General features: G+C 46.8%; 5 protein-coding genes across 5 annotated transcripts; 4 read left to right on the forward strand and 1 right to left on the reverse strand.

Annotated features, from left to right (window-relative positions):
- Nucleotides 1-4,120: 4,120 nt before the first annotated feature.
- On the reverse strand, nucleotides 4,121-5,842 carry LOC101766278 (rust resistance kinase Lr10). The gene is made up of 2 exons (XM_004972827.3): nucleotides 5,704-5,842; nucleotides 4,121-5,581 (listed from the first exon to the last, which is right to left on the reverse strand). The coding sequence occupies exons 1-2, from the start codon at nucleotides 5,744-5,746 to the stop codon at nucleotides 4,314-4,316; spliced, it is 1,311 nt and encodes a 436-aa protein (XP_004972884.1). The 5' UTR covers nucleotides 5,747-5,842; the 3' UTR covers nucleotides 4,121-4,313.
- A 1,270-nt stretch (nucleotides 5,843-7,112) lies between these two features.
- LOC101766684 (U-box domain-containing protein 8) lies at nucleotides 7,113-8,890 on the forward strand. Its single transcript, XM_004972828.2, has one exon. The coding sequence runs from the start codon at nucleotides 7,288-7,290 to the stop codon at nucleotides 8,356-8,358; it is 1,071 nt and encodes a 356-aa protein (XP_004972885.1). The 5' UTR covers nucleotides 7,113-7,287; the 3' UTR covers nucleotides 8,359-8,890.
- A 5,835-nt stretch (nucleotides 8,891-14,725) lies between these two features.
- On the forward strand, nucleotides 14,726-15,988 carry LOC101767095 (NAD(P)H dehydrogenase (quinone) FQR1). Its single transcript, XM_004972829.3, has 4 exons — nucleotides 14,726-14,906; nucleotides 15,049-15,142; nucleotides 15,236-15,501; nucleotides 15,572-15,988. Exons 1-4 carry the CDS (start codon nucleotides 14,884-14,886, stop codon nucleotides 15,804-15,806), a joined length of 618 nt encoding a protein of 205 aa, XP_004972886.1. The 5' UTR covers nucleotides 14,726-14,883; the 3' UTR covers nucleotides 15,807-15,988.
- Nucleotides 15,989-16,669: 681 nt separating this feature from the next.
- LOC101767499 (multiple organellar RNA editing factor 9, chloroplastic) lies at nucleotides 16,670-19,061 on the forward strand. The gene is made up of 5 exons (XM_004972830.4): nucleotides 16,670-17,057; nucleotides 18,032-18,129; nucleotides 18,216-18,281; nucleotides 18,379-18,552; nucleotides 18,622-19,061. Exons 1-4 carry the CDS (start codon nucleotides 16,717-16,719, stop codon nucleotides 18,549-18,551), a joined length of 678 nt encoding a protein of 225 aa, XP_004972887.1. The 5' UTR covers nucleotides 16,670-16,716; the 3' UTR covers nucleotide 18,552; nucleotides 18,622-19,061.
- Nucleotides 19,062-20,170: 1,109 nt separating this feature from the next.
- Nucleotides 20,171-24,496, forward strand: LOC101767901 (organelle RRM domain-containing protein 2, mitochondrial). Its single transcript, XM_004972831.2, has 4 exons — nucleotides 20,171-20,404; nucleotides 21,233-21,301; nucleotides 21,380-21,486; nucleotides 23,883-24,496. The coding sequence occupies exons 1-4, from the start codon at nucleotides 20,284-20,286 to the stop codon at nucleotides 24,006-24,008; spliced, it is 423 nt and encodes a 140-aa protein (XP_004972888.1). The 5' UTR covers nucleotides 20,171-20,283; the 3' UTR covers nucleotides 24,009-24,496.
- The last annotated feature ends 1,032 nt before the right edge of the window (nucleotides 24,497-25,528 follow it).

Genomic DNA, 25,528 nt, shown 5'->3' on the forward strand with positions numbered 1-25,528 from the left:
GAAGCTGACTCTTCATCTGAAGCAGCAGCAAATTTTGGCATGGAAACGGCAGCATGTTCTAAAAAGAAAATATAATGGGCACAAAATTTGTCCTCCTTTTTTTGTCGGCAGGAAAGGATATTAAGCAAACGTGCACATACTACGTATATTATGGATTGATGGTGCAGATGCAAAACTTGCAAAAAAAAATCTGAAGGAAAATGGCGTCATGCGCAGACCTCCATCCAGAGTGACAGATTGAAGGAGCAAGCCTGCTCACTGTGACGACACTGACTCACTGGCTGCTACCTCGCAGTCAAACTGGGCCGGCCCATGAAGCTTTGAATAAGGGCCGCATGCACGCACGCACGCACGCGTGGGCCTGGTATGCGGATCAGTCAGTTTCGTCTTGTGGGCTTGAAACGGCACGAGTTTCCCATCCTTTTCCTTTTTTTTTTCTCGGCGAAAGATATAGATCAATAGATGGCCCATGGGCCAAGGCCGTAACGGGCTGAAACAAAAGCAGACGAATAGCAATAAGTATACATATCAACTACGCCCTCTCAAAAAAAAACATATCAACTACGTATCAAGTTCAGAAAAAAAAATACGTAGTACTCAGCACACGAACATGATGGGGCGGATTGCAAATGTGGAAGGAATTTGAAGGAAAATGGCGGCACACGCACAGTGCCCCTGCCTCCATCCAAACTTTACTGACTGACCGACCCAGTCTGACTGACTGACTGACTGACTGACTGAGTGGCTGGCCTGCTGGCTGCTTCCGTCTTCGGGGCCCCACCACGCAGTCAAACTGTCATTCAAAGTACACGCGGTAACCAACCAAAACCAACGACCCTCCTCCCTTCCCCATCCCCCTTGCCCCCTCGTAGCCGTTGGGACAGCGACGCCTCGGTCTCCGTTCCGCGCGCGCTCCCTCTCTCCGCTTGGTTTCACTTTCACCGCGCGGTGAAACGGTCAAGGATAGCAGGCCGCCCGCCGCTGCTGCTGCCGCTAGGAGTAATGCCGGGATCCCGCGGGCCCCGCGCGTCGGTGACGCGGAAACGGATAAGGGCGCGGTGGGTGGGCGGCGCGCGGGTTCGGGCCGTCCGTTCCGCACGCTCCTCGCGCCACGCGTAGGGCGGCGATGCGCCCGCCGGATTCCGGCGACGGTTGGCTGACGGGCGGTGACCCTACCCCGCGGTCAGCCGCCGTTGGTTCGCGCGTGATGAGGTCACCGGAAGTCTGGAGCTAGCGCTGTGGATAGTGAAGCCAAGCCAAGCCAAGCGCGAAGCTCTAGCCGGTGGCTTACCTATATTGGCAGCAGGCGATTTGTATCCTCTGCTCGTCACTCGGAGACGTTAAAACTATAATACGCTGTCTAATCTTCTTATTACCAAGGTTCAAGCAGAGGTATTAAATTTAGTCTTGTATAAACTTTTAGTAACAATTAGCCGCGGCGAAAAACTCATTACCAAGGTTCAAGCGGAGGTTGAGGTTTGATGGTGACGGGTGGGTACGGAATTATTGACCAAGTCATCAAAGAAATTGAACATCAAATAAGGTAAGGGTTTGGTGGTGGTAGAGACTAGAGAGTTAGTATTGACCAAGCCGTCAAAATGACATAAAGTTTTTGCATACGAACCATGAAATCCGCATGATTAAGTGACTATATATATGGTGCCTTTGCTAAAGCAAGAGGGTTTAGTAGCATTTAGTCTTTTAGAGTGGATTATTTCATCATTCAAGCTGGAAGAATCACCCAATAACTATTTACCTTTTTTGTCCCCATAGATATGAAATTATGAAAGCTGTGTAGACATCTCTCTGGCTTGGTCAAGAATTTGAGGAGTGCATACGGGAATCAGCTACAGGTTCTTTCAGTTTACATGGTGATTATACAGATAAGTAAATGACCAACCAGCTACTAATCAACGAGATCTAAGAAGTAAACAGTTGCTGGTCACAGTTCACCGTGGAAAAGTTGCACTTGTGTAGCTAAGCGCGACAACAGCTTAGATGTTAAAAATTGAATTCCGAACAATAGTAAGACTTAGATGTATTGCAATATTGTAATCAATTACTAAAATTGTCTGTAGAAATTGTTGACAGATAATTATTGTTCATTCAGTTTGGTTGTTTTTGTTCAAATCAGGCTGATCAGATGGTTGCTGGTGGTATTGCTATGTCCCCTTTGTTAATCTTGTCAATACTTGCCGACATTTTCCAATTGATATGTGTTACATGTGACTGAAGTTGTTTCCTCTGTTTTCCTTTTCAGCTATAATTATTTAGGCTATGGTGCTTCTACAGGAAAAGTAAGTTTCTGAAAGAGCTGAAGTGTGGTTCTCTGCAATTTAATGGAAAGTCACAGTAGGCCTTGTTTTGCTATTTGCATACCTAATGGCCTATTATTACATATTTCACTTTCAAATTTAGGTCTATTTTAAATCAGCGTTAAATAGAACCGGTACGTTCTAATACTTGAATTTACTTATATATAGTTTTTTCACAGGTCAGATGTGGAGAAAGCCTTCAGGTTGGGCAGTGGCGACCACATTGAGCACAAGCTAACGAGCGCAGTTAGAGTAATAAGCTGGTGTTTGGATACACCCTCTAAAGTTTAGCACCTATCACATCGGATGTTTAGATGCTAATTAGGAGTATTAAACCTAGGCTAATTACAAAACTAATTACACAGATGGAGTCTAATTTGCGAGACGAATCTATTAAGCTTAATTAGTCCATGATTTGATAATGTGGTGCTACAGTAACCATTTGCTAATGATGGATTAATTAGGCTTAATAGATTCGTCTCGCGAATTAGCACAGGGTTCTGCAATTAATTTTATAATTAGCTCATGTTTAGTCCTCCTAATTAGCATGTTTATAATTAGCTTAATGACACTGCTAAAGTTTAGCACCTAGTATCAAACACCTCCTAAGAAATGCATGCGTTGGTTTCATCAATTGTGTACATAGCTGTGATATTGTGATAATGTGGTGGCAAACTCGCAATGAAGTGTGAGGCCCGGTACAGTTAACATCAAACATCATGTCGATGCGGATGCCTTTCAAAATGAGGCTAGTGCTATATCTGGAACTTGATGCACTACAAAATATTTGGAAAGTGATGCCCTTAGAAAAAGGTAGTTTCACATGAAGACCAAAGAAGAAGGAAGACAGTGACCTTGAGTAAGACCGAGCAAAAGGATTACTTAAAGAAAGGCCGTCCTGAACCCTCAGAAGTTTCCTCTGGCTGCTACTGAAGCTTCAATTCCCTGTGGCTTGCTACTGCAATTGCACCACTCATCAAGTTTGTTATTGCTAATGTGAAGTGGGCTCAGTCCACGTCTGGTGGACAGGAGAAGATTGTGATTTGCAGTTTCTTTCACCTGGTCTTAAAGCCTGGATCGACCTCGATTTTGTAATAGCTGTACGCCTGTAACTAGCTAATCTGACGTCCAAAAGTAGGGACCGATTTTTACACTTAGTCAAAACAAAACAAATCAACTCAACTAACCCATGAAACAATATCTCTAATAGTTAGTTATTTTCTCAGAGAATGCATGCATGTTCCTTGCCTACTTGGCTGCAATGCTTGTATGCTTGTATGCTTGTGCTTCTTTGGTTCGGTTTGACTAGGCTCTGGCTCTAGATCCTGGACTCCTTCTATCTTTTGAACAGAGTAGGGACATTGCCCTTCTACTTTCTCTTAATCTATGTGGTTCTTAGAAATTTCTTAGAATGGAACAAGCAGAAGATGCAGCTTGTTACCCAACCTGGAGTCCTGGAGTATATCCTACTATAGTCTTTTACCGGCTGGGAGGACTAAATCACATTGAAATTAAAGTTAATCTCAAATTAAAAGCCGGAAGAAAAACTGAAGTAAAGTGCACTTCATTCTAATGTTATTGCCAGGGGTTCGACTCCCTGGTAATTTCTCCATTTTTTCTGAGAAATACACCGATACTTACTAATTCCCACCTTTAAGCAAGTGAAATTTTATTTACCGGACAGCCATGGATGGAAAAGTTCGTCGTGCTAGCGATCTGATCGCACCAACACCAGCATCGATTGTTTGTATATGAAATAACATCTCTCTTTTTCTATCAAACATTATTTGAACTTTGAGAAAAGTTCGTATGGTATTTGAAAATTTTCTAATATAGTCCGATTACTGCATTTACAGTGACACCTTTAAACCATAGATGCTGGTAGGAGCAAGAGCAATACAATCGATGGTAAGAGGTTTCCAAACAAGGCAAATGCATAAAACTACAAGAGCAAATGTTTACAGGGTGAATGGAGGAGAACCTAATAATCAATGCAGTCTAAGCGGCGGATCCGAACGTGGTGGTGGTGGTGCCCGCCGTGAAAGTCTGCGACACCAGCTGATCGGAGTCGAGATGCGCGAAGGGGCTCACCGCCGGCGCGGCGACGTCCTCGTCGCCCTCCAGCATCCGCACGACGCCGCTCATCGACGGCCTGTCCTCCGGCCGGTACTGCACGCACCACAGCGCCACCGCGCACATCCGCTCCACTTTCTTCCTCCCCTCCTTGCCGGCCTCGCCGGCGAGCGCCCGCGCCGCCAGCACCTCCGTCTCCCCGCGCTCCAGCCGCCGCCACGCCCACCGCGGGTACCAGCGCTCGTCGGCGCTCTCGTCCTTCGATTCACCGTCGACGTAGTTCCTCCGCCTTCCCAGGATCTCGAACAGCAGCATCCCGTAGCTGTACACGTCACATTTGTGCGTCGCCGGCGCTGCCATCCATAGCTCCGGCGCCGCGTACCCAGGCGTGCCCCGCCCACCACCGGTCATCGTCATGTGCGTCCTCTCCCGCTCGCACAGCCTCGCCAGCCCGAAGTCGGCGACCTTTGGACGGAAGGCCTCGTCGAGGAGGACGTTGCCGGGCTTGATGTCGTAGTGGATGATCCGCCGCTCGCACTCGTCGTGGAGGTACCGGATCGCCTTCGCCGTGCCGACGGCGACGTCGTAGAGCTTGTCGAACCCGAGCTTGTCGCCGCCGCCGCCGGCGTCGTGGAAGAAGAGGTGGCGGTCGAGCGAGCCGTTGGGCATGAACTCGTAGACGAGGGCCTTGAGGTCGGCGTCGAAGCAGAAGCCGTAGAGACGGACGAGGCTGACGTGCGACGTCCTCCCGATGGTGCCGATCTCCGCCATGAACTGCTCCTCGGCGCGCCGCCCCATCTCACTGCCGAGGACCTTCACGGCCACCGGAAGGCTGCCGTGATCCGGGAGCGGGATCTGGCCTCGGTACACCACGCCGAAGCCGCCGGCGCCGAGCTTCTCGGCGTAGTTGCCGGTGAATTCCTGCAGCTGCAGCGAGCTGAACCTCAGTGGACGGTTCTTGACGACGTCCACGGCGCCATAGCTGCTGCTGGTGCTGCTGTGCTTGACGCTAGCCATGGCAGCCGTGCCGCCGTTGCCGCTGGTTGGCAACGCCGCTGCCGTCCTCGTCTCCACCAAAGGCAGGACTGGCGGCGGCGGAAGGCCGCCGTACTTGCGCATCATGCGCAGCTTGCAGCACTTGTAGATGAGCACCGACACCACGATCACCACGATCCCGCCGATGATCACGGACACTGAAAGTTACAGAGGCCATGGTGCCAACAAGTCAACAAATAAGTTGTTAATTTCTCTGCGAAATTAAACTCTACAGATCAAGCATGAACAATCCATGGATGAAGTAAATCTACCCGCTTACCGATGGCTATTGCGATGTCTCCACCTCTTGTTTCCGACGCCATATCCGATTGCTGAACTTGGCTAGCAGGCAATGAGATAACTCCCTGAACAAAGTTGATCAACCTTTTCACACTTGTTCTAGAAACCACAAAGTCAAACAAAATGACTTCAAGAACAAAACAATTGAATTTTCTAGGTGGAATATTCGTTTGATGAATACTAGTAGGTTAGTAGACATACTTTCTTCTATAACCATTTCAAACCCAACAAAAAGCCATCACCATGCCCATCAAGTCCAAATCCTACTAGCCCTCCACAACAATATATTATTTTTTAACTCCCATGCCATGCAAAACACATGAAAATACACACATCATGGCACAATAGCAAAATAGTAAAGTCCCCTGCTCCCACTCCAAAATTTGAGCATTGATTACATACTACAAAAACAGGATGGCACTATGCCTCCAAACATTGAGGTTGCGACAACTGTCCATCCCATTTTGGCACGAGGAGCATATATCCTTGTCAACAGCGCTAACATTAATTGTGGTCCACGTCGACTATTTCAACCATATCTTTTCATTAGAAAGGCACTAATCCTCCATATAATAGTTACCAAAATATACATGATTTATTTTACCAACATTCATTACCAGATACTACTAGATAGCATAGCACAATCTTTGTAACCATAGTAAAAGAGATAAGTTTTTTCGACCGGTCTTTTTTATGGTGCAATTTATACAGTATGTGTCGTTTAGAACTGTGAAATCAGATTATTTCAAAATAGATGAACATATTGGCTCGGCGCTCGAATATGCCAAGCTTCCTAGACAATTTTTAAAAATAAAATAGACTAGTATGTTACAAGCTCCGTAGCCAACTTTAGAAACAACACGGATAAATATATTGGTTCAGCGCAAAGGATTATGCCGAAATTTCCTAACCAACTTTATAAAGAAAGCCGATGAATATATTGGCTCTATGCCAACGAGTAGTATGTCCGAAACTGCATAGCCTACTTTAAAAGGAAAACTAATTAAAAATAATAGCTGACGCTAATGAATACGTCGGAAGCTTTCTAGCTAGGTCTAAAATAGAAACGGATAGACATATTGACGAATAATGTGATAGGATACCACACATGTAAAAGCCATTGCATACGAAATGTGCACAACGTGTTCATGACACTTAAACTTATCGGTTTGGCGCTAATAAGTATATCCTGATCAACTTTAAAAGAAAAATAGATAAACATATCTATTCATCACTATTTGAGGACCTCAGATCCTTTATGACTAAGATAAACATATTACCAAAAATGTGGAAGGATGCCACGCGCAAAAGCCGTCGCGCGCGAAACTTGCATAGTGTGTGAGACGCACTTAAACCCACCGGGTGGTCTCCTCACTCGCTCCCACGGTAGCCCGTTCCCGTCCACCGGAAGTGCCGGACTTTCCCCACTCGCTCCCAACCCCTCCTGACCTCCTCCTCTTCTTCTTCGGCTTCGTCTCCCTCCAGACCAGAGTCCCACACGCTTCCCATTCCACTCTTCCCCTTCCGCGTGAACGCGCCGGCGCCGCGGATCCTGCCGCCAGGAATGGAGGCGTGGCCGGACGACTTCCGGTGCCCCATCACGCTGGAGGTCATGACGGACCCCGTCATCCTCCCCTCCGGCCACACCTTCGAGCGCCGCAGCATCCAGCGCTGGCTCGACGGGGGGCACCTTACCTGCCCCGTCACCAACCTCCCGCTGCCGCCCTCCCCGCCGCTCATCCCCAACCACGCGCTGCGCCGCCTCATAGCCACCGTCGCGCCTTCAGCGGTGGCCGCCCCCGTCCCATCGGAAGGGGGTGCGCAGGGGAGGCAAGAAGCGGCGGCGTCTGCGGCAGCGGTCCAGCCCTCGTCGCCCGTGCCGACGCTGCTGAGGCTGGCCAAGTCCGGCGCCGCCGGGCGGAGGGAGGTACTGGAGTCCGGCAACGCGGCGGTGCTGCTGCGGCACGCGGCGGCCGGGGACGAGGCGGCGGCTCGGGCGCTTCTGCTCCTCACCCTGGACGGCGACGACACGCGCGTCGGGCTCGTGGCGGACGGCGCCGTCGACGCGCTCTCCTCCGCGGTGCGCCGCGGCGGCGCCGTCGCCGCGCTCGCGGCCACGGCGCTCACCAGCCTCGCCACCGTCGACGTCAACAAATGCACCATCGGGGCGCACCCCTTGGTCATCCCGGAGCTGGTGGGGCTCCTCCGCCGCGGAGGCCCGCGGGAGCGCCGCGAGGCGGCCACGGCCCTGTACGAGCTCTGCAAGCTGCCGGAGAACCGCCGCCGCGCGGTGCGCGAGGGCGCGGCGCCCGCGCTCGCCACCTTAGCCGCCGCCGGCTCCGCCCGCGCCGTCGAGGTGCTCGGCCTCCTCGCCAAGTGCCGCGAGGGGCGCCAGGAGCTGTGCAAGATCCCCGGCATCGTTGCCGTGCTCTCCGGCGTCGCCGGAAGCGGCAACTCCCGGGCAATCGAGCAGGCCTTGCTCGTCCTCAACTGGATTTGCTCGGAGAGCAACGAATTGGCATTGGAAGCAATAAAGCTGGGAGCTTTCCAGCTCTGTGAGACCCTGGTGAACGACGACAACTGCAAGATCGCCAAGAACGCGCTCGAATTGGCCCGGACGCTCGAGACAGCGTGAAGATTGGGGGCTGTCCGGAGATGAAATTTGTCATGATTTTGATTTGGCACCTGCTCGATTGGGTGTTGGCCTCACTGTACAGAGGTAGAAACAGCAAAGGTGAACCTTTTCATCTTCTTCTCTCGTTCTGTTCATTTCCCCTTCTGTTTTCATGTTGTAGCAGTGCCGAAAGGGGGACAGATCAGTAGAATTTAGTTTCTGTTCATATGGTTAGAACAAAAAAAAAAGAACATGGTTCCTGGACTTATCAGCTTGAACTGCTTCCGTGTTTCGGAGAATCACCAGATCAGCAAATCTGAAATGTTGTTCACAAATCACAAGTATATGGTACATCTGATGATCTAGTGACAGTGAACATATACTTGAAGTGGGTTGATCGAGTGTGGTCGCTACTAGTTTTTTTTTTCCTTCTTCCTTTGCTGTGTTCCATAGTTTTACATTGTTACATGAGGAGAATTGGATTGTGTGTACCGCCTATCATCTCCTTGTGACTTTTTATAAGAAATGAAATTCCCCAGAAGTATATAGAGTCTGTGACTTCCTGTCTGCTCAGAAAATTTTCTGTGCTTGTTAACTTGATATGCACTTCATCAGCTATCTGCTATATTAGGTTTGACATTTGATGCTAATATTATTTTCATGTAGTGCATTGAAAGCTTGTGATTTGTCCTAAGTTTTCCATGTTGGAATTCAATAACCAGGGTGAGCTTACTGCTGGGCATATATTATAGCCAATAGATATCCTGATGAAACTCATGTAGGACCCTCAGTATCTCTTGCATCATCCTAGAGCTTAAATTACTCAGCAGATTGTGCAACTGATGTTCCTTATTTAAATTTGAGCAGGGCCGTAGATTTGAGATAGGCTAACTTTGTGCTATAAATTATACGATATTCTGTATCAGTCCCCAATAAACTTTCAGAGTGCTCTTATGTGGAAACGTTTTATACGATTAAGAAGGGCCTCTTGCAGCCAAAGCCATGTGAATCATTCCGGATTGCTTGTGTCACTTTTGTCCATGAGGTAAGCTGAGTGGTTATCGCTCACCTTTGATTATCGTTTTGTTTGACAAGGACACCTTAGTTTTTTAGATGGTCTAGTTTTTGCTACGTCAACAAACTTACAATCTCTACGTCGAATTGAATATGGAGAGGTCTAAACACGCTTTTGTCCCATTAGTCGGCGACAAAGCAGTGGGGATTTCTTGAGATCCGGACGGATCAAGAAACACCCAGGAAATTTAATGGCTTTTGTTTGTGGCTGGTTTTTCTTCATATATTCCTTTCAGGGAGTTGTTGCCATCCTACTTTTGTTTTACACTTTTACTAGTATGAACAATGGGAAAATATCTTATTTCTCTCTGATTTGCCATAAAGATAACCAGCCCTTAATTATCTGATTAGCTTTAGCAAAACTGCATCAGTACAAAACTTAGTGAGGGTATATGCAGTGCTGATGTGGCGGTGATGTTGACAATGACTGAATGGAAACCTAGCAGCCGTAAGATGAGGGTTGACCTTGACCACAAGCTTTTCCTGTGGGGGTGGTTGTTGGCATGTCCATTTTGATCGCATGGCCTGTTCTAAACCAACAAAAGCCTGTTGGCGCCATTACTAAAAGCTGAAACGCAGGGATCTAATCTGACCGGTGACCCTGGGTTAGATCACGCAAATCGGGCAGTCGTCAGCTCCTCTGATTGGGGTGACCCATCCTGATGCCCTCATGCACATTTTTAGCAGGGAACTGAATGAGTGTGTGTGAAGAATTGTGATAACATCTTTCAGGAAAAAAAAAAAAGGGCTTTTCCCCACGTAGCTCCATTTCGGTGTGTGATGGATGTGATGGATCTGTGGATGCTCCATCCGGGTGTTGTTGATGATGATGCAGAAACGGCAGCGGCAGCTGTTTCCTGAAATACGCTTGCTTCTTTCCCTGCCAGCCATTTGGCTCCTGAATCTTGATCTATGCATGTCTGCTTGCTCCCTGACATGCCTGTCTGACAGTTCGAAAAAAAAAAGTTCATCTGTTCCATAATTGTGGTGAAAAATAGTACAGTGTCTCAAGCATATAGTACTCCATTAAGAATTATGGCACAGGTAATAAGTAGAAATGCAGATTATACTTGGATTAGGTCATTAGCATCATCATTGTAACTTAAGCCTCTTCTGATGAAACTTGTGCAAAGCTGCTGGTCTCTGCTCCTTCAGCTTCAGGAATCATATAACACAGACAGGTTAAGTAGAAATGCAGATGACAATAAGGTGGTCCATTGTGGGGGGAAAAACAAAGAAACGAAATTGAAGCGTCCTTGGCTGAGGGGGCATGTACTGAACTGCTTTCTGATCATGAACCCCTAGGGGTGTTTGGATACAAGGTACTAAAGTTTAGGAGTGTCACATCGGATGTTCGGACGCTAATTAGGAGGACTAAACATGAGCTAATTATAAAACTAACTGCAGAACCCCTATACTAATTCGCGAGACGAATCTATTAAGCCTAATTAATCCATCATTAGCAACTGGTTACTGTAGCACCACATTGTCAAATCATGGACTAATTAGACTTAATAGATTCGTCTCGCGAATTAGACTCCATCTGTGCAATTAGTTTTGTAATTAGACTATATTTAATACTTCTAATTAGTATCCAAACATACGATGTGACATGTCCTAAACTTTAGGAGGTGTTTCCCAAACACCCAAGACGACAAACACCCGTCACATCTTGATGGTCGGCCCTTGCTGACATGTGGGGCCGCGCTGCCTTGGCTGGGAAGTGGGCCCCCCTGAGCCAGCGACTGTAAATAGGATCTGTCGCATGCCGTTTCAGAGATCACTAGCAGCAGATGCTGTCAAAAGAGGCGCCTTCGAAGAGTCCGCGTCTACAGTGCGCGTGGCCGGAAACAGTCAGAGGCCCCTCCCCGTTTGGCGCATCGCATGTCCATTATCAACGGAGCAACCGAATCCAACCAATGGCAATTGGTGCTGCAGTAGCAGCTGCACGTTCATCTCTCTCGTCTGATCTCTCTGCATGTGTGTTGAAATTTTGATCTCTGAACTCATGAACAATGACCATGATCATGGATTGGAATTTGGAGTCAGAGCATTTTGGTGGCCAAACACAGCCAGTAGGGCAAGTGGAATGCTGCCAAATCGATGAAAGTAGGCCAAGAAGAGCAACACAACATGATTACACCACCATCTCTCATCGTCGTCATCAGATGAGTGAGGGGAAAAGGCTTTTTGCATCGAGACGGACGGACGGACGGAGGGCGGTGGGGGGGACTTTGGTGGTGGTGGGCTAGTTGCTCGGGCCCAATCCGTTTGGGATCTTCTTGATCTCTTCTGCCCACCGCGCCACTTGTCGACTTGCCGTCGATGATTGCTACGACCCTGTCTGTCTAGTGGGGGCTCATGTATCATAATTATTCTTCCAGAGATTATACCTGCTGCCCTCAAACAGAAAACAAAAACAAAAAAAAAGAGAGTATGCCTGCTGGTCAATGACTCCTCCTTTCCTGGCCCCTAACTTGCGAAAGAGGGAGTTTGACCAAGTTAGGACTCGCAAAGACCGGCGGATCGAGGGGAAACCAAATTCTCTAGAAGATGAAGAATCCGTGTGACTCAAAACCACCGGGTTAGGTACTGAATGGTCAAACCGGCCGGTAGTTGAACTAGATGACCCGTGTCGGTGGTAATGCTACACAGATTTTCATTTGCTGCTACGCGAAAGCGATTCATCTAACTAACTGCACTTTCTCTTCAGTGGATGTAACTGAACGATGAAAACTAAATCTGACTATGACAGAAACAATCTGATAACTAGTTCACGCCATGACAGAACAACGAAAACTAAATATGACTACAGCAGAAATATTGATCTGATAACAAAAACTCGGATGTATGTGCTCCTATACAAATAAAATCACAACGCAAAGAAGAAACAAATAAGTAGCTTGAAATCGACACAAAAAAGTGAGCCACTGAGCCTCCCTATCATTCCTAAAATTGCCACCAGCACCACCCACACACCAATACCGCGCCTCTCCGTCTCTCTCTGTCACCAGTAGTGGCAGAGCTCAAAACTCAAACTGCACTATCCGGTAAGTCTCCAAGAAAATGGTTATTCTACTCTTTAAAATAAAATTTGACAAGTCTGCTGGAAAAGTATATAGGACCGTCCGTAAAATATATGGGTAGTACCAAATTATAACGTGGCCCTCAACCTAATTGCCAAAGTTCAATATATAGTATTTTTTATACTATAAATCATTGCATAACCACTTCAAATACTTGTTGCTTGAACACATTTATGAAATCGTGTCAGCTGCTTTATTCTTTTTTTCTTCTTTCTATGCTTTTCATAACCAGAGTCATACTTTCTATTTCAACTTCCAGAAGACATGACCAAATAGAGATAGAATGGAATTAACAGGGTTGCAAATTCAAGAAGAAAAATGCAGGTTTATGTAGGCTGTAGAAGTACTGGCCCCCCTAGCTACGCCACTGGCCACTGTGGTAGCAGGCTATGCGACACAAACACATTCAATCATGGGCCGACCGAGGAAACATAAAACTGACCAAGGAACAACTGCACGACACACGCTTCATCATTTCATCATAACAAGCACAAATCTTAACATTATGTTACCGTACTCCCGTAGATCGGTAGATAGCACAGGAACTGGGTAATTTCTCTGGAACTCAGGCAACGGCGACGACCGTCCCTGCCAACGTCGGCGACTCGCGAACGGTTCAGGTTCGAGATTTACTGTCCTTCTCCACACAGGGAGGACAATAGATAACCCTCCGGCCACTAGGCCGGAATGAACCTATCCTATTACATGGGCCGAGCTCAGGTTTCCCAGTCAGGTCCGACGGGTTTGGCTTCCTCTGGCGCCTTCCAGTTTCCTGTCTTCCTAGCCTGCGTGGCGTCTTCTCGGGAGCATCAGGTTGATCAGGTACCTTGGTGGTGACACATTACCACAACCATAGAAAAGTGAGTGGAAATAGAACGCAAAATCAACCGAGTGTTATCTAGAAAATCCGTCTTTCGGACCTTCTTGTTACATACGTGCAAGCAAGAGGAAGAACAGGTGAAACCTGAAAGGCTCAGTGATCCACTGGGGACATAGGGGACTCCTATATGTCTACCGAAAGATGGTTAAGCGATTGAATTATAAAACTCAGCAAGACCCAATTTTATATTTCTGTTCCAAAGTCACGAGGCCCAACTGGTAATGGCCCATTCAACATTTTCAACGAATAAAAAATGTTGACCAACATTTTTCGAAAAAGTTGAACCTATATTTTTTAGAAATGTTGAACCTCAACATTAAATGTTGAGCAACATTTTCTCAAAAATATTGAACCTCAACATTTTTCAAGAAATGTTGAAAAAAAGTTGAACCAACATCTTTTTAAGAAAAGTTGATCCAATATTAAAAAAATTTGTTTCAATATTTTTTCCGCACCTTCTTCTCCGGCTCCGATGGTCAGCGGCGGCGCGCGCTGGCGAGCCCGCACGCGGGGGGCAGCTAGGGCGGCGGCATGGGGCGACACATCAACCGACCATGGCGGGCAGCAACAGGAGCTAGCGCGCGGTGGGAGGCAGCAACAGGAGTTAGGATTTGATGCAGATCTGACGGACCTCATTTTTCCACATATCTTAAACATTGAAAGTTAAAATTACCGACCCTATCCACCTTCCGGAAATGGATAGGATTTCCGGATCCACTTTCATCGCTGCCGGGCCAGCCCATGGGCCCTGAGTCACCATGAGCCTAGTCTGGCTACCAGCAGCTCACAAAAGCACCTCAGGAATACAATATCGTTTCAGTTTTGGTTTGCACATGCTTAAATACTTTTTTAAAAGCTATGCTTATAAAACAAAAAATTCTTTAATCGAACAAGTATGGTCTGATTTAAGGGTCCGTTTGGTTACTTTTGCACATGTCACATCGAAATGTTTAGATACTAATTAGGAGTATTAAATGTAGACTATTTACAAAACTCATCACATAAGTGGGGGCACACTAGCAACACATTGTCAAATCATGAACTAATTAGACTTAATAGATTCATCTCGCCGTTTAGCCTCCACTTATATAATGAATTTTGTAAATAGTCTACGTTTAATACTTCTAATTAATATCTAAACACGGTCCTAAAAATAAGAAAAAACCAAACCAAACCTTTTCGAAATCCAGAGCAAACCTTTCTCGTGCGCCGAGGTGACTCTGCCGAGTGCCGAGGTGGAGTGGAATAAAAAAAAATGCGGGCCGTGTGCCCCGACCCCGAGCGAGCCCTGTCCTCGTGCGTGACACACGACACGAGACGAGGCCACTCCACCTCCACACGACCAGATGCTTTGACGGCCTGCCCTCTCCCAATCTTCCTCAGCACACCACTGCTCGAAGCTACTACCACTAGTACTCTTCTAGTAGCTCTTGCCTGCCTGCTCAAAGCTACCGCCGATCCAATCTCCTGTTCTTCTCCAACAAGCTGCCAAGGCCGTCTCTCGCCATGGCGACCAAGATCTACATCGTGTACTAAGCTCCCCTCCCCTCTTGGGTTACCATTGGTGCTCCTTCCTCCTCACATTGACATTGTCCACGCCTTTCCTGTCTGAACTTCAGTTGCTTTGCCAAAACAGAAGCATGTATCGTCGTTTTGTTATGAATTCTGCAGGTACTACTCCACCTATGGCCACGTCGCGACGCTCGCGGAGGAGATCAAGAAAGGCGCCGCGTCCGTCGACGGCGTCGAGGTCAAGCTGTGGCAGGTACATGATTTTTTCCCATGATTTTACACCTGTTAACAATCCCTGAAAACCTGACAGAACCGTCATATCTGAGCGACTGAATCGATCGAACAGGTCCCGGAGACACTCTCCGGCGAGGCGCTGGCGAAGATGAGCGCCCCTCCGATGCGGGAGGACGTGCCGGTGATCACCCCCGCGGAGCTCGTGGACGCCGACGGCCTCCTCTTCGGGTTCCCGACCAGGTTCGGCATGCTCCCCGCGCAGTTCAAGGCGTTCATGGACGGCACCAGCGACCTCTGGTGCGAGCAGAGGCTTGCCGGAAAGCCCGCCGGCATCTTCTGCTCCACCGGCTGCCAGGGCGGCGGCCAGGAAACCACCGCGTAAGTTCATGGCACCAAATTTAGCGTGTGATCTCTGACGTGTCATAACTTGATCTTGATTATTGTGTAGGCTGACTGCGATCACCCAGCTGGTGCATCACGGCATGATCTTCGTGCCGGTAGGGTACACGTTCGGCGCCGGGATGTTCGAGATGGGGGAGGTGAAGGGCGGGAGCCCGTACGGAGCCGGCACCGTCGCCGGGGACGGGTCCAGGGTGCCTACCCAGCTCGAGCTGCAGCAGGCCTTCCACCAGGGGAAGTACTTCGCGGGGATCGCCAAGAAGCTCAAGGGCTCCTCCGCATGATCGCCTAGATAAAAACTCTTGCATTTTGGGTCGTCAAAAGCTAGCTAGAGATGTTTTCAGTTGCAACGGAATAAAGTTTGATTAGCTGTGAACTTTGTCTATTTGGTAGCTGTTCCTCACTTGAATCCATGAGCCGTTTCTCTGTCCTATGAAATTCAAAGCAGGAATGAGGCTGTGTTTAACTGATGCAAATATTAGTTGCTTCCCTTCCCTGTTAGAAAATTCAGAACCTCTTTTTGCAGAGGAGAAAATCCAGAAGAGGCCTGAATGCTTGAACTTGGTTTGAATCTTTCCAAGGAAGCTCCTATGTGTCTTCCAGAAGGTAGATAAGCTACTCATTTTTAAACTTCATATTTAAGTCCATGTACAACATTTTTTTTAACATCTATCAACATTTGTTGACATCCATCAATTTTTTAAATTTTTTTTACTTAATTGTTACCAACATTTCTAGACATTGACCAACATTTTTTATATATACTAACATTTTTCTTTTAACTTTTTTACATTCACTAACATTATTGCTCAACAATTTTTTACATGCACCAACTTTTTTTTGCACTTGCCAATATTATTTTCTCAATATTTTTTGACATTCATCAATTTCTTTACCGAAAAAATATTGAGATAGTTAATCTAAAATGTTGAGATAGTTTGTTGAGCCGTTGTGTACCAGTTATGGGTTACTGCTGAATTATAGATGTTTAAGTAAGATAGGAGTTGGCCCATTAAACAAGAACAAATATCCAGCCATCATCCGGCCCGGCCCACTAACGCTGGAATGGGCCGGCTAAAACCCTCGCAAAATATCTTATTGGTCCTCACCCTTCTTTAAAGCGAACGCGCAAGTACTCTCTCTCTTCCTCCGCTCACCTTATCCCCTTCCGGCAAAACCTCGCGCGCTCCTCCAATGGCAACCTCCCTCCCGACCACCGCCGCCGCCGCGCGCCTCGCGGCGCAGGCCTTTGCCTTCCCGTCGCCGAGGCCTTCCTCCGCCACCGCCTCCGCCGCCCTCCCGCGCGCCGCCTTCCCCGCAATCGCCGTCGCGGCGGTGAGGCCCCGGCGAGCGCAGCAGCTGAAGCCTCCGGCCGCGGCGGGGGCCGCTGGGGGCGAGCAGAGGGAGACGATACTGCTCCCTGGGTGCGACTACAACCACTGGCTGATCGTCATGGAGTTCCCCAAGGACCCCGCCCCCACCCGCGAGCAGATGATCGACACCTACCTCAACACCCTCGCCACCGTCCTCGGAAGGTAACCTCACCCACTCAACGATACTTACACGTGGCCCGGTTGTGCGGCGATCAATGTCGCCGCCTTTCCGAATCCCCTTGCTAATTTGCTAAATTTAGTTGGGGAACGAAATGATGTTTTAATAGTAGCTGTCAGCCTGTGATGGGGAAAAGATGGAGAGCGTTCCAGTTTGGATAGGGATGGGTGTCGGAAACCCACAATTCTCACATATTAACCGCTGAGTTGATCAATTTTTTAGACAACTGTCTCCGGGATTTTTGTGCATATTGTGTACTTGCACAAAGAGGTACTTGGTTGATAGATATGCAAGATAACACAACTACTGCCTCCTTGTCGATAAGATTGAGAAATGTCTATTGTGCACACAGGAAATGGCTGTTGGATAGCACTTAGAAGTTAGAACATAGAGCAACATTTCATTTCCATCGTTACCCCACATATTTGATGAGTGACATTGTGTCACCTGATGTAACCTGCTGCATTGTTTAGCATCAACATTTTTCGATGCCATATGAAGATTCATCCTCTAGTTCATTGACCTGATAAAAGAGCTGCAATGCAATGTTTTTTTTGTTAATGTTGATCAGTTTGCTAGTGAAGCAAGTTGATCAGTTCGTGAAGCACGGAGTGCGGGCATAGTGAAGCATGATTAGTATACAGCAATAGTGGCTGTGCTAGTTGGATGCAGCCTGTGGCTTTGTTAGTGGTGCTAGCTGCGTGAGTTTTCTTGGCCGGGTTGTGCGGCTGAGATGCAGCTTAGTGCGTGCGTGTTTGTGGTGTTAAAATCTGTGTAATCGTGTTGTAGTGTGGTGATATAGTGCAAAAGAGGGTGCTGTTGTGCAGTGCCGCAAAATAGTCTGTGTGATTCTCATCTGTGAGTGGGTGGTGTGATCCTGGGAGGTGCTAGAGGCTAACAGTTAATTAAATAATTGTGCGCATATGACTCTAAACTGGATATTTTGTTGCATTGGCAGTATGGAGGAAGCCAAGAAGAACATGTATGCATTCAGCACAACCACCTACACAGGGTTCCAGTGCACTGTTGATGAAGAGACATCAGAGAAGTTCAAGGGTGAATCCTCAATTGACTAAATTAACTAACCGATTGTTCCAAATATTTTGGATGGCCCTGGCTCACTGTTTTTCTGCTTCCTGTAGGTTTGCCTGGTGTTCTGTGGGTGCTTCCTGATTCCTACATTGATGTAAAAAACAAGGACTATGGAGGTCACTGCAACACTACCAACCTCTGCGGCGGCGCTTTTATATACGTCTTGCTTCTTTCATCACAAGATGCTCAACAATTTCTCTTTCCTCCATTCAGGTGACAAATACATAAACGGTGAGATAATTCCCTGCACGTACCCAACCTACCAGCCAAAGGAACGGAGAACATCTAAGTATGAGAGTAGACGGTATGAGAGGCGAAGAGATGGCCCCCCAGCCAACAGGAGACCAAGGCAACAGGCCCCCCAGACTGAGTCAGCATCTTCATGAGGTAGAAACACATCCGAATCAGTCCATTTGCACAGCTTGTCGCCTAAACTGAACCCCCTCCTTATCACAGTATTGCAGGCATTTATCCACATACTACTGAAACAAAAGAGCACGTGCTTTGGCACCATGTACGGACGAGCAGGCAAATCCATCCTCAGCCCAAAATATCATGCAGAGCTGTGCAATTGACCCGCACAGCTTGGATTTGGATCATGTGGATGGGTGCTGGTATTTTGTGCAGACTATGACATCTCAGTGTGACACGTGACTGAAAACCCTGATTCATCTAAAGTGTTACTATTCTCCCAACTCCTAGGGAACTATCCTCATGATATTTTCTATGATGTCGACTGGCCTAGCTGTATCACGGAATTCTAAATGTGCTCCAGTTCCCCTTTTGAGCTTTGCTTGAACAGTTGGCCTTTTGCCATGGTATTATACTTGCATGTTCTGCTTGAGTTTGCATATTGGGTCATTGAAGGAAGTGAGATTTATTCGTCCTTGTGTTAATGTGATGCGTTTTTTGCTCTCTGGATTGTACTGTGTGCTTGATTGTTAGATGTGAAATGAGAACCTTGAGGTGCTCTTTCACCCCAAGACAGTTTGCCTGGGGTATGGTTGGGATAGCTCAAGATTGGAGGACATGACCATGTTGTGGTAAACCATTGATTGTTCATCTGATTATGTGAATCTATGGACGGTGTTGGTTTTTAGTTGAATTTGCATAATCATATAAGAAAACAAATGAAATGAACCCTACTTCGGTTGTAATTTCTAATTTAGCTGCCCTCACCTGTTATATGGAGCAAATTCCTGGATTTCATCTGTTTTTTTTGAAAGAATGATTTCATCTGTGGAAGTCTATTGTTTCTTTCCAGAAGTATTGTTGGTTCTTTCGTTTTTGCAAGTTTTGTTCCACAAATTAGGGGTGGGACACGAGGTGCTAAACTTTAGCAGGGTCACATCGAATGTTCGGATGCTCATTAGCAATTATAAAACTAATTGCATAGGTGGAGTCTAATTCGCGAGACGAATCTATTAAGGTTAATTAATCCATTATTAGCAAATGGTTACTGTAGCACCACATTGTCAAATCATGGACTAATTAGGTTAAATAGATTCATCTCGCGAATTAGACTCCATTTGTGCAATTAGTTTTGTAATTAGACTATGTTTAATACTTCTAATTAGTACCAAACATCCGATGTGACAGGTGGCAGTGAGAATCCAGTGGTAGAATAAAATGAAAAATGGAAGTAAGTGATACAAGAGAAGTTTCAGAATTAATGGCAAAACATGAAAAGAAAAGTCACCCGATTTGTAGTGCGTCAGTGAGATCCGACGAGCAATAGTTACAGCAGCCTTTCAATGCGATCACATCTCACTTCTCACATATGTTTTTTTTTTGCACGATTTTGGCAGAAATGCAAATATACACTGTAAAATTCCTGCTCTGCCAAACCATGAACCCTACACCAAACGGCTGTCGTGAAGATCGCATCCGTCCATTTACCAATCCGACGGCCACGACATTGCTAACTGGAAAAGGAAAGAAAAAGAGCGAAGGGTATTCTGGTCAATCCAGATATGAACCCTGCCGCCGCCACACGGGGGGCAGTACGGTCAGTTCGCCCCAAGCCCTAGAAAGCTCTTAAACCCCAGGTTTAGCAGAGGAGGCGAATCCCTAATTCCCCCTCCAGTCTTCGGCACCAGGACTCCGGCGGCGGCGGCGATGGCGGCGGCTGTGGCGAGGTCCGGCTTCCGGCGCATGTTCTCCATATCGGCCTTCGCGCCGCCGAAGCCACCCGTCCCGCGACCCCAGGCCGACCCCTCCCCGAACCTCTTCGTCTCCGGTACGGTCCCTCCTCCTCCTCCCCGTTCCTGTTCGTTCCCCTTTTCTGGTGAGACCTATGGAGGCGATCTGCTCTGTTGATTTAGCTCGAATGTTGAATCAGTGACGCCGGTGGGTGGTCATGCGGTCTTGATTTTACCTGTCGGTTAGGTCTGGTAGCTCTGGATCTCGTCGTGGTTTATGTTTAGAAATGGATTAATTGTTAGCGCGCTCCTCGGGAATTGTGGAAATTTTGAGATGTATGCTCATGGTGAATGGAACCACAATTCAACCTGTAGGTTCCCTTCATTCCGCACATAGGGTTTCTTATACTGTTGGTGATTGGCAATTTGGCTTAGTTCTCATTTCATTATCCCATCAACAGTAGATTTTACTACCTACTATTAACTAGTAGGTTGACAGAAAAACTTGAGCAGTGACCTTGCCCACAAGCAATTAGAGAATTGAGCGTCAGGAGAATGGGGGAGCCCAATTGAGACCCCTGCCCATTTGTCAGTTAGCCCAATGCCCCAATGTCTCAACTTTGAGCGGTCTACACTTGGAGTTGAAATGTTAGCCACCTTGGTTTGTGATTATTGAACATACCAGGAACTTTATAGTCGCAAACTAGTGAAAAACTTGAAAATGACAAAGAAACACAACTTGAATGTAGTATGGCAGCGCTTGACTCCTGAGTTCACTAGAAGTCGTGATAGGAAAGGCCATCAAATTGTTATGAATGTTGCCAATTTCTTACAGTCTTAACAGATGAAAGATGGCGGTAGTGAGCTCACTTTCTCCATTACAGAAATCAGACATTCATTCAGATATTAACATCTATGACTTGTAGGATTAAGCAAGCGTACCACAACAGAAGGACTTCGAGAAGCTTTTGCAGCGTTCGGGGAAGTTGTGCACGGTATATGGTTTTTCTCCTTCCCTTCCCATTCTTTTCAGGCTATGAATTTCAACCTTCTCATTTCTTTTCCAATCGCAGCCCGAGTTGTGACGGATCGTGTCAGTGGTTTTTCTAAGGGGTTTGGCTTTGTAAGGTATGCTACAGTTGAAGACGCAACTAAAGGAATAGAAGGAATGGATGGAAAGGTAGGGTCGCTTAACCTTTTCTCTGTCTGATATTGAAGAAGTGCTATTGTTTATAATGCTTGGTGCTGTCAATTTCTGGACATGGTGCAGCGTTGCTCATCATTAGGTTGTCTATTTCCATTATCTTTTCAGTATATGCATATGCGATATGTGGTCCTCTCCATCTCCCTTAGACACAGTTCTTAACATCCATTTCTGGTTAAGAATGATTTTGTGATATCCTACGTGCTATAGCTTTCAGATGGTTTTTATGAATTGACGCTATTCGCATTAACTAATACAGAGGCGCTGCGGTGCAAATGAGTTCTGTCAGCGGGCCACTGGCCCTACCCAAAACTTTTTGCTTCTTGAAGCATTAGGGCGAACTATGGTCTGAATATAGATGGCATGTGGCTGTATGGGTGGACCCAGTCCATAACCTTTTTTGAATTAACCTGTTCATAGCCTCCTTCCCAGTTGGCTATTATTTCACCTGCTCGTGGTCACATGACCGCTCTGGTGTGGCACTTCCACCAGGCTGACATGTCCGCCAACCATAAGCATTCATTCTATGCTGCCACATCTTTTGCTTATATCCCTGGGAAGGAGGGATATAAGCAAGAAGACGACCACATAGTTCTTATGGCATGTTCTCTGCTATCCAAGAAGACGACCCTGATCTGGCTGTATATCCATCCCATTGGCAATTGGGAGGCATTTCTAGTTTTTGTGTCTGCTTTGTTTTTTAATTATGATGAAATGGCAGTGAGGAGATCTGAAAGGCCGGTCTTACGGCTGCTTCCCAGTTTCCCAGATATGACAAGTCACTTGTCTTCTAGGAGTGGGATGGTAGTAGCATGATGTTATTCGGCGAAAGGTTCTCTGAGCCATATACTCAGAATTTCTATCTTCTTTTTTGTAAATTTCGTGGTTGGCTTTGGTTGACTGTTGCCTTTAAGTCCTCTAAAATGGATCTCTTTGTATCTCACTTCTTCCCCTGAAATGTACATGGCTTGTCTGTCTAAATAGGCATTTAGCATTTTGTGGTCTAGTTGTTTTTGGCTTTAGTGTCTTTTTTGAAAAACAGAGAGCCAGATTTGTTTAATATGTGAATTAAAATACCAGTGTAGAGCAGGAACATTATTTGTTAGTGACAACTGCAGAAGAAAGGAACATAAATCTTTGGAGCAGTGCTCCATTCCTCAAGAGTGCAACCTCAGTCCCATTTTCCCACAAGCTCACAAATTTATTCTGTCCTGTAACTGTAAGGCCCACTGGTTGGTCCTGTTGCCATCAATAGAATATTATGATTGACCCTAGAACCTTAAGCCTTTGATTGCATTCTGGACCAGGCGAAGATTGGCTGGACCGTACCTTTGCACCCTTGATAAATGATAACCGGGCTAGTCATGTGTCTACTGTAGATGGCCTAACCACAATTTTATTGACATCTTGCCTTTCCATCAGACTGGCTTTTGTGTCAGTTTGGCTCACAGGTATATGGTGCTCACTATTTCTGTGTGAAAGTTAGCAACTACCGTTTCTGCTTAATCTTGCATGACCTGACACATGGCTGACACATAAATGAAACTATGCTGTGATTGTACTATTAAAAAGCGAAGTAAAATTTGTAGAACTCGGTTTTTAGTTTTTTTTTCCACACACAACTGATGCTTTTTAGTTGCTCCTGCTCCTGCGTACATCATTACTGGGCTCATAAGGATGTGTGAATAAGTCACAAATGGTGTGCAGATTTCTTAATTATATAAAACAGATTTCAGATTCTCATTGTTTTTTGAGGTAAATACAGTAGGGGAGGCCCCTACTGTGGTAAATATATTAAAATATGTTAAAAAACTGTACAGCAAGTTAGAAAAGAGGTTAGAAAAGATCTACAAGAAGAAAGGTGAAAACGACATCTAAGAAAAAGAGAGCATGTGAGTTATTTAGCATAAGGAGTCTATGCAGCTAGAAAAGGAGCTCTTTTATCGCGCTCTTGAATCTGTCAGCCTGCAGAGTAGCATCTTCTACAAGTAGCATCTTTTATCGCTCTTCAAATTCTCATTGTAGTCTCTGATGTTGCCTTGTTCTGTCATTTTGTGGATCACTATTCTTATGTTGCCTTGTTGCCCCAGATGATATGCAACTTTGCTTATCAGCTTATGTATTTGGCTTTTTATTATTTTTGAACTATCAGCCTGCAGAAGCTTTTGCATATCAACCAAGAAAAAGAATTTAAATTGGTTTGGTTTCTTGTTGGGTTCTGTCTTGCTAGCATTTCTTTTCATCCCTATTTGAAAGATATTGATGAGCAGAAGCCCAAGGTCTTTTTTTTTCTGTTTTTTTGTGCAGTCATGCTGCATTGCGTATAGATATGCAATTATTTTCTCCTGCTGACAGCTCCATTTTTGGTGCAGTTCCTTGATGGATGGGTTATTTTTGCCGAATACGCTAAACCCAGGCCGCCACCCCAGCAAGCAGAGATGAATTCACAGCCACAGCAATCATGGGGCCCTCCATCAGGTTCCTGGGGTTCACAGTAGATGAAGAAAAGCTCACGGAACCCTCCATCCGGCCTTGGACTCACAGCAGATTGAAAGGCTGCCAATTCTGCATCTAATTTATACTAGATATTGTGTGTGCTGTCCCAGGTGTGAATGCCCTTGGCGTTCCGATATTCTTACCGTGTTGGAGTGGTCGTTTACTCGCGTCCATGGTATCCACACGTAGAGGTAGTTGTCAATCCGAATACGGACCAAAACATGTATTTCTGTCGATGTGCAACAGGTGAGAAACAGTTGAAAACCATTGCGAATAATGTCTGCTGTCGTGCTTGTCTTGGGATGTTATGCAAGGACGTCGTTTTATTTGAATTGTCGCCGCGCTTATCAGCTGGTGGCTTCTGCTACTCTCCAGAGTGCTCCTGTACTAGATATTGTGTGCGTGCTATCCCAGGTGTGAATGCCCTGAATAATGTCTGTTGTGGTGCTTGTCTTGGGATGTTGTTATGCAAGGACGTCATTTTATTTGAGTTGTCGCTGCGCTTATCAGCTGGTGGCTTGTGCTAGCTGCTCCAGAGTGCTCCTGTATTGTGTGTGCTATCCTAGGTGTGAATGCCCTGAATAATGTCTGCTGTGGTGCTTGTCTTGGGATGTTGTTATGCAAGGACGTCATTTTATTTGAGTTGTCGCCGCACTTATCAGATGGTGGCTTGTGCTAGCTGCTCCAGAGTGCTCCTGTACCTGATAACGACCCGGTATCACCGAACAAGAACACCTCTGGTGAGAAGGCCGTGTCCTTCCTGATCAACCCGTCGGTCGATGGCGACGGCGGAGCTGATCCTTAACTCATCTGTGATCGACAGTGCATGATCAACCTTCGTGCTGTTATTGTCCTGAATCTGATCTGGCCCCGGATATGGTTTTTTTTGGAGGTAGTGTTGCCTGATATGGTTGATGCCGTGTGCCTGAACCTGCTGTTCCCAATTGGTACACCCTGATGCCCTGGCGCCGTGCTTAGCCTGTCTCTGCATCTCCAGTAGATGCTTCTCAATGCCGTGTGTCTGTCTCCGCCGAATCCGGCCATGGGCGCCACATGATCGATAAACGGTTCGTCGCCGGCGATGACGACATGTCGCGCCGTGATCCAGACGATCCCGCCGGAGGATCCTGAACACGGCCTGAAATTGAGGTGGCCGGGCTGCAGGGAGCCAGGGACGACGGGCGCCTCAGGGGTGCCTTTCAGAGATCGTGCACTGGAGATACGGGCAGAGGGAGATCAAGTGACGGCGAGAGGTGCCCGGCGACGCAGGGCAATCGCCTCGTCCAGCCACGTGGCCGTGCGGTTGCACTCCTGACCACGGCTGTCCATCCGCCTGTTATCCAAATCTTAAATTGGGATTTGAATGCGTCAACAGTGACTTGAACCAAATCCAAATGGGATTGGGACTCAGGAACTGCGTAATTGAGGGGGTTAACTGAAGCTAATCCACACGTACTCGTACAGTAAAAGGGAAAAGACTGATGTTCTTTCGTATGGTTATGTTTTTTTGTCTTTTTGATGA

Source organism: Setaria italica, chromosome VI (assembly GCF_000263155.2).
Source record: "Setaria italica strain Yugu1 chromosome VI, Setaria_italica_v2.0, whole genome shotgun sequence".
In the NCBI taxonomy this organism is placed as follows: Eukaryota; Viridiplantae; Streptophyta; class Magnoliopsida; order Poales; family Poaceae; genus Setaria; species Setaria italica.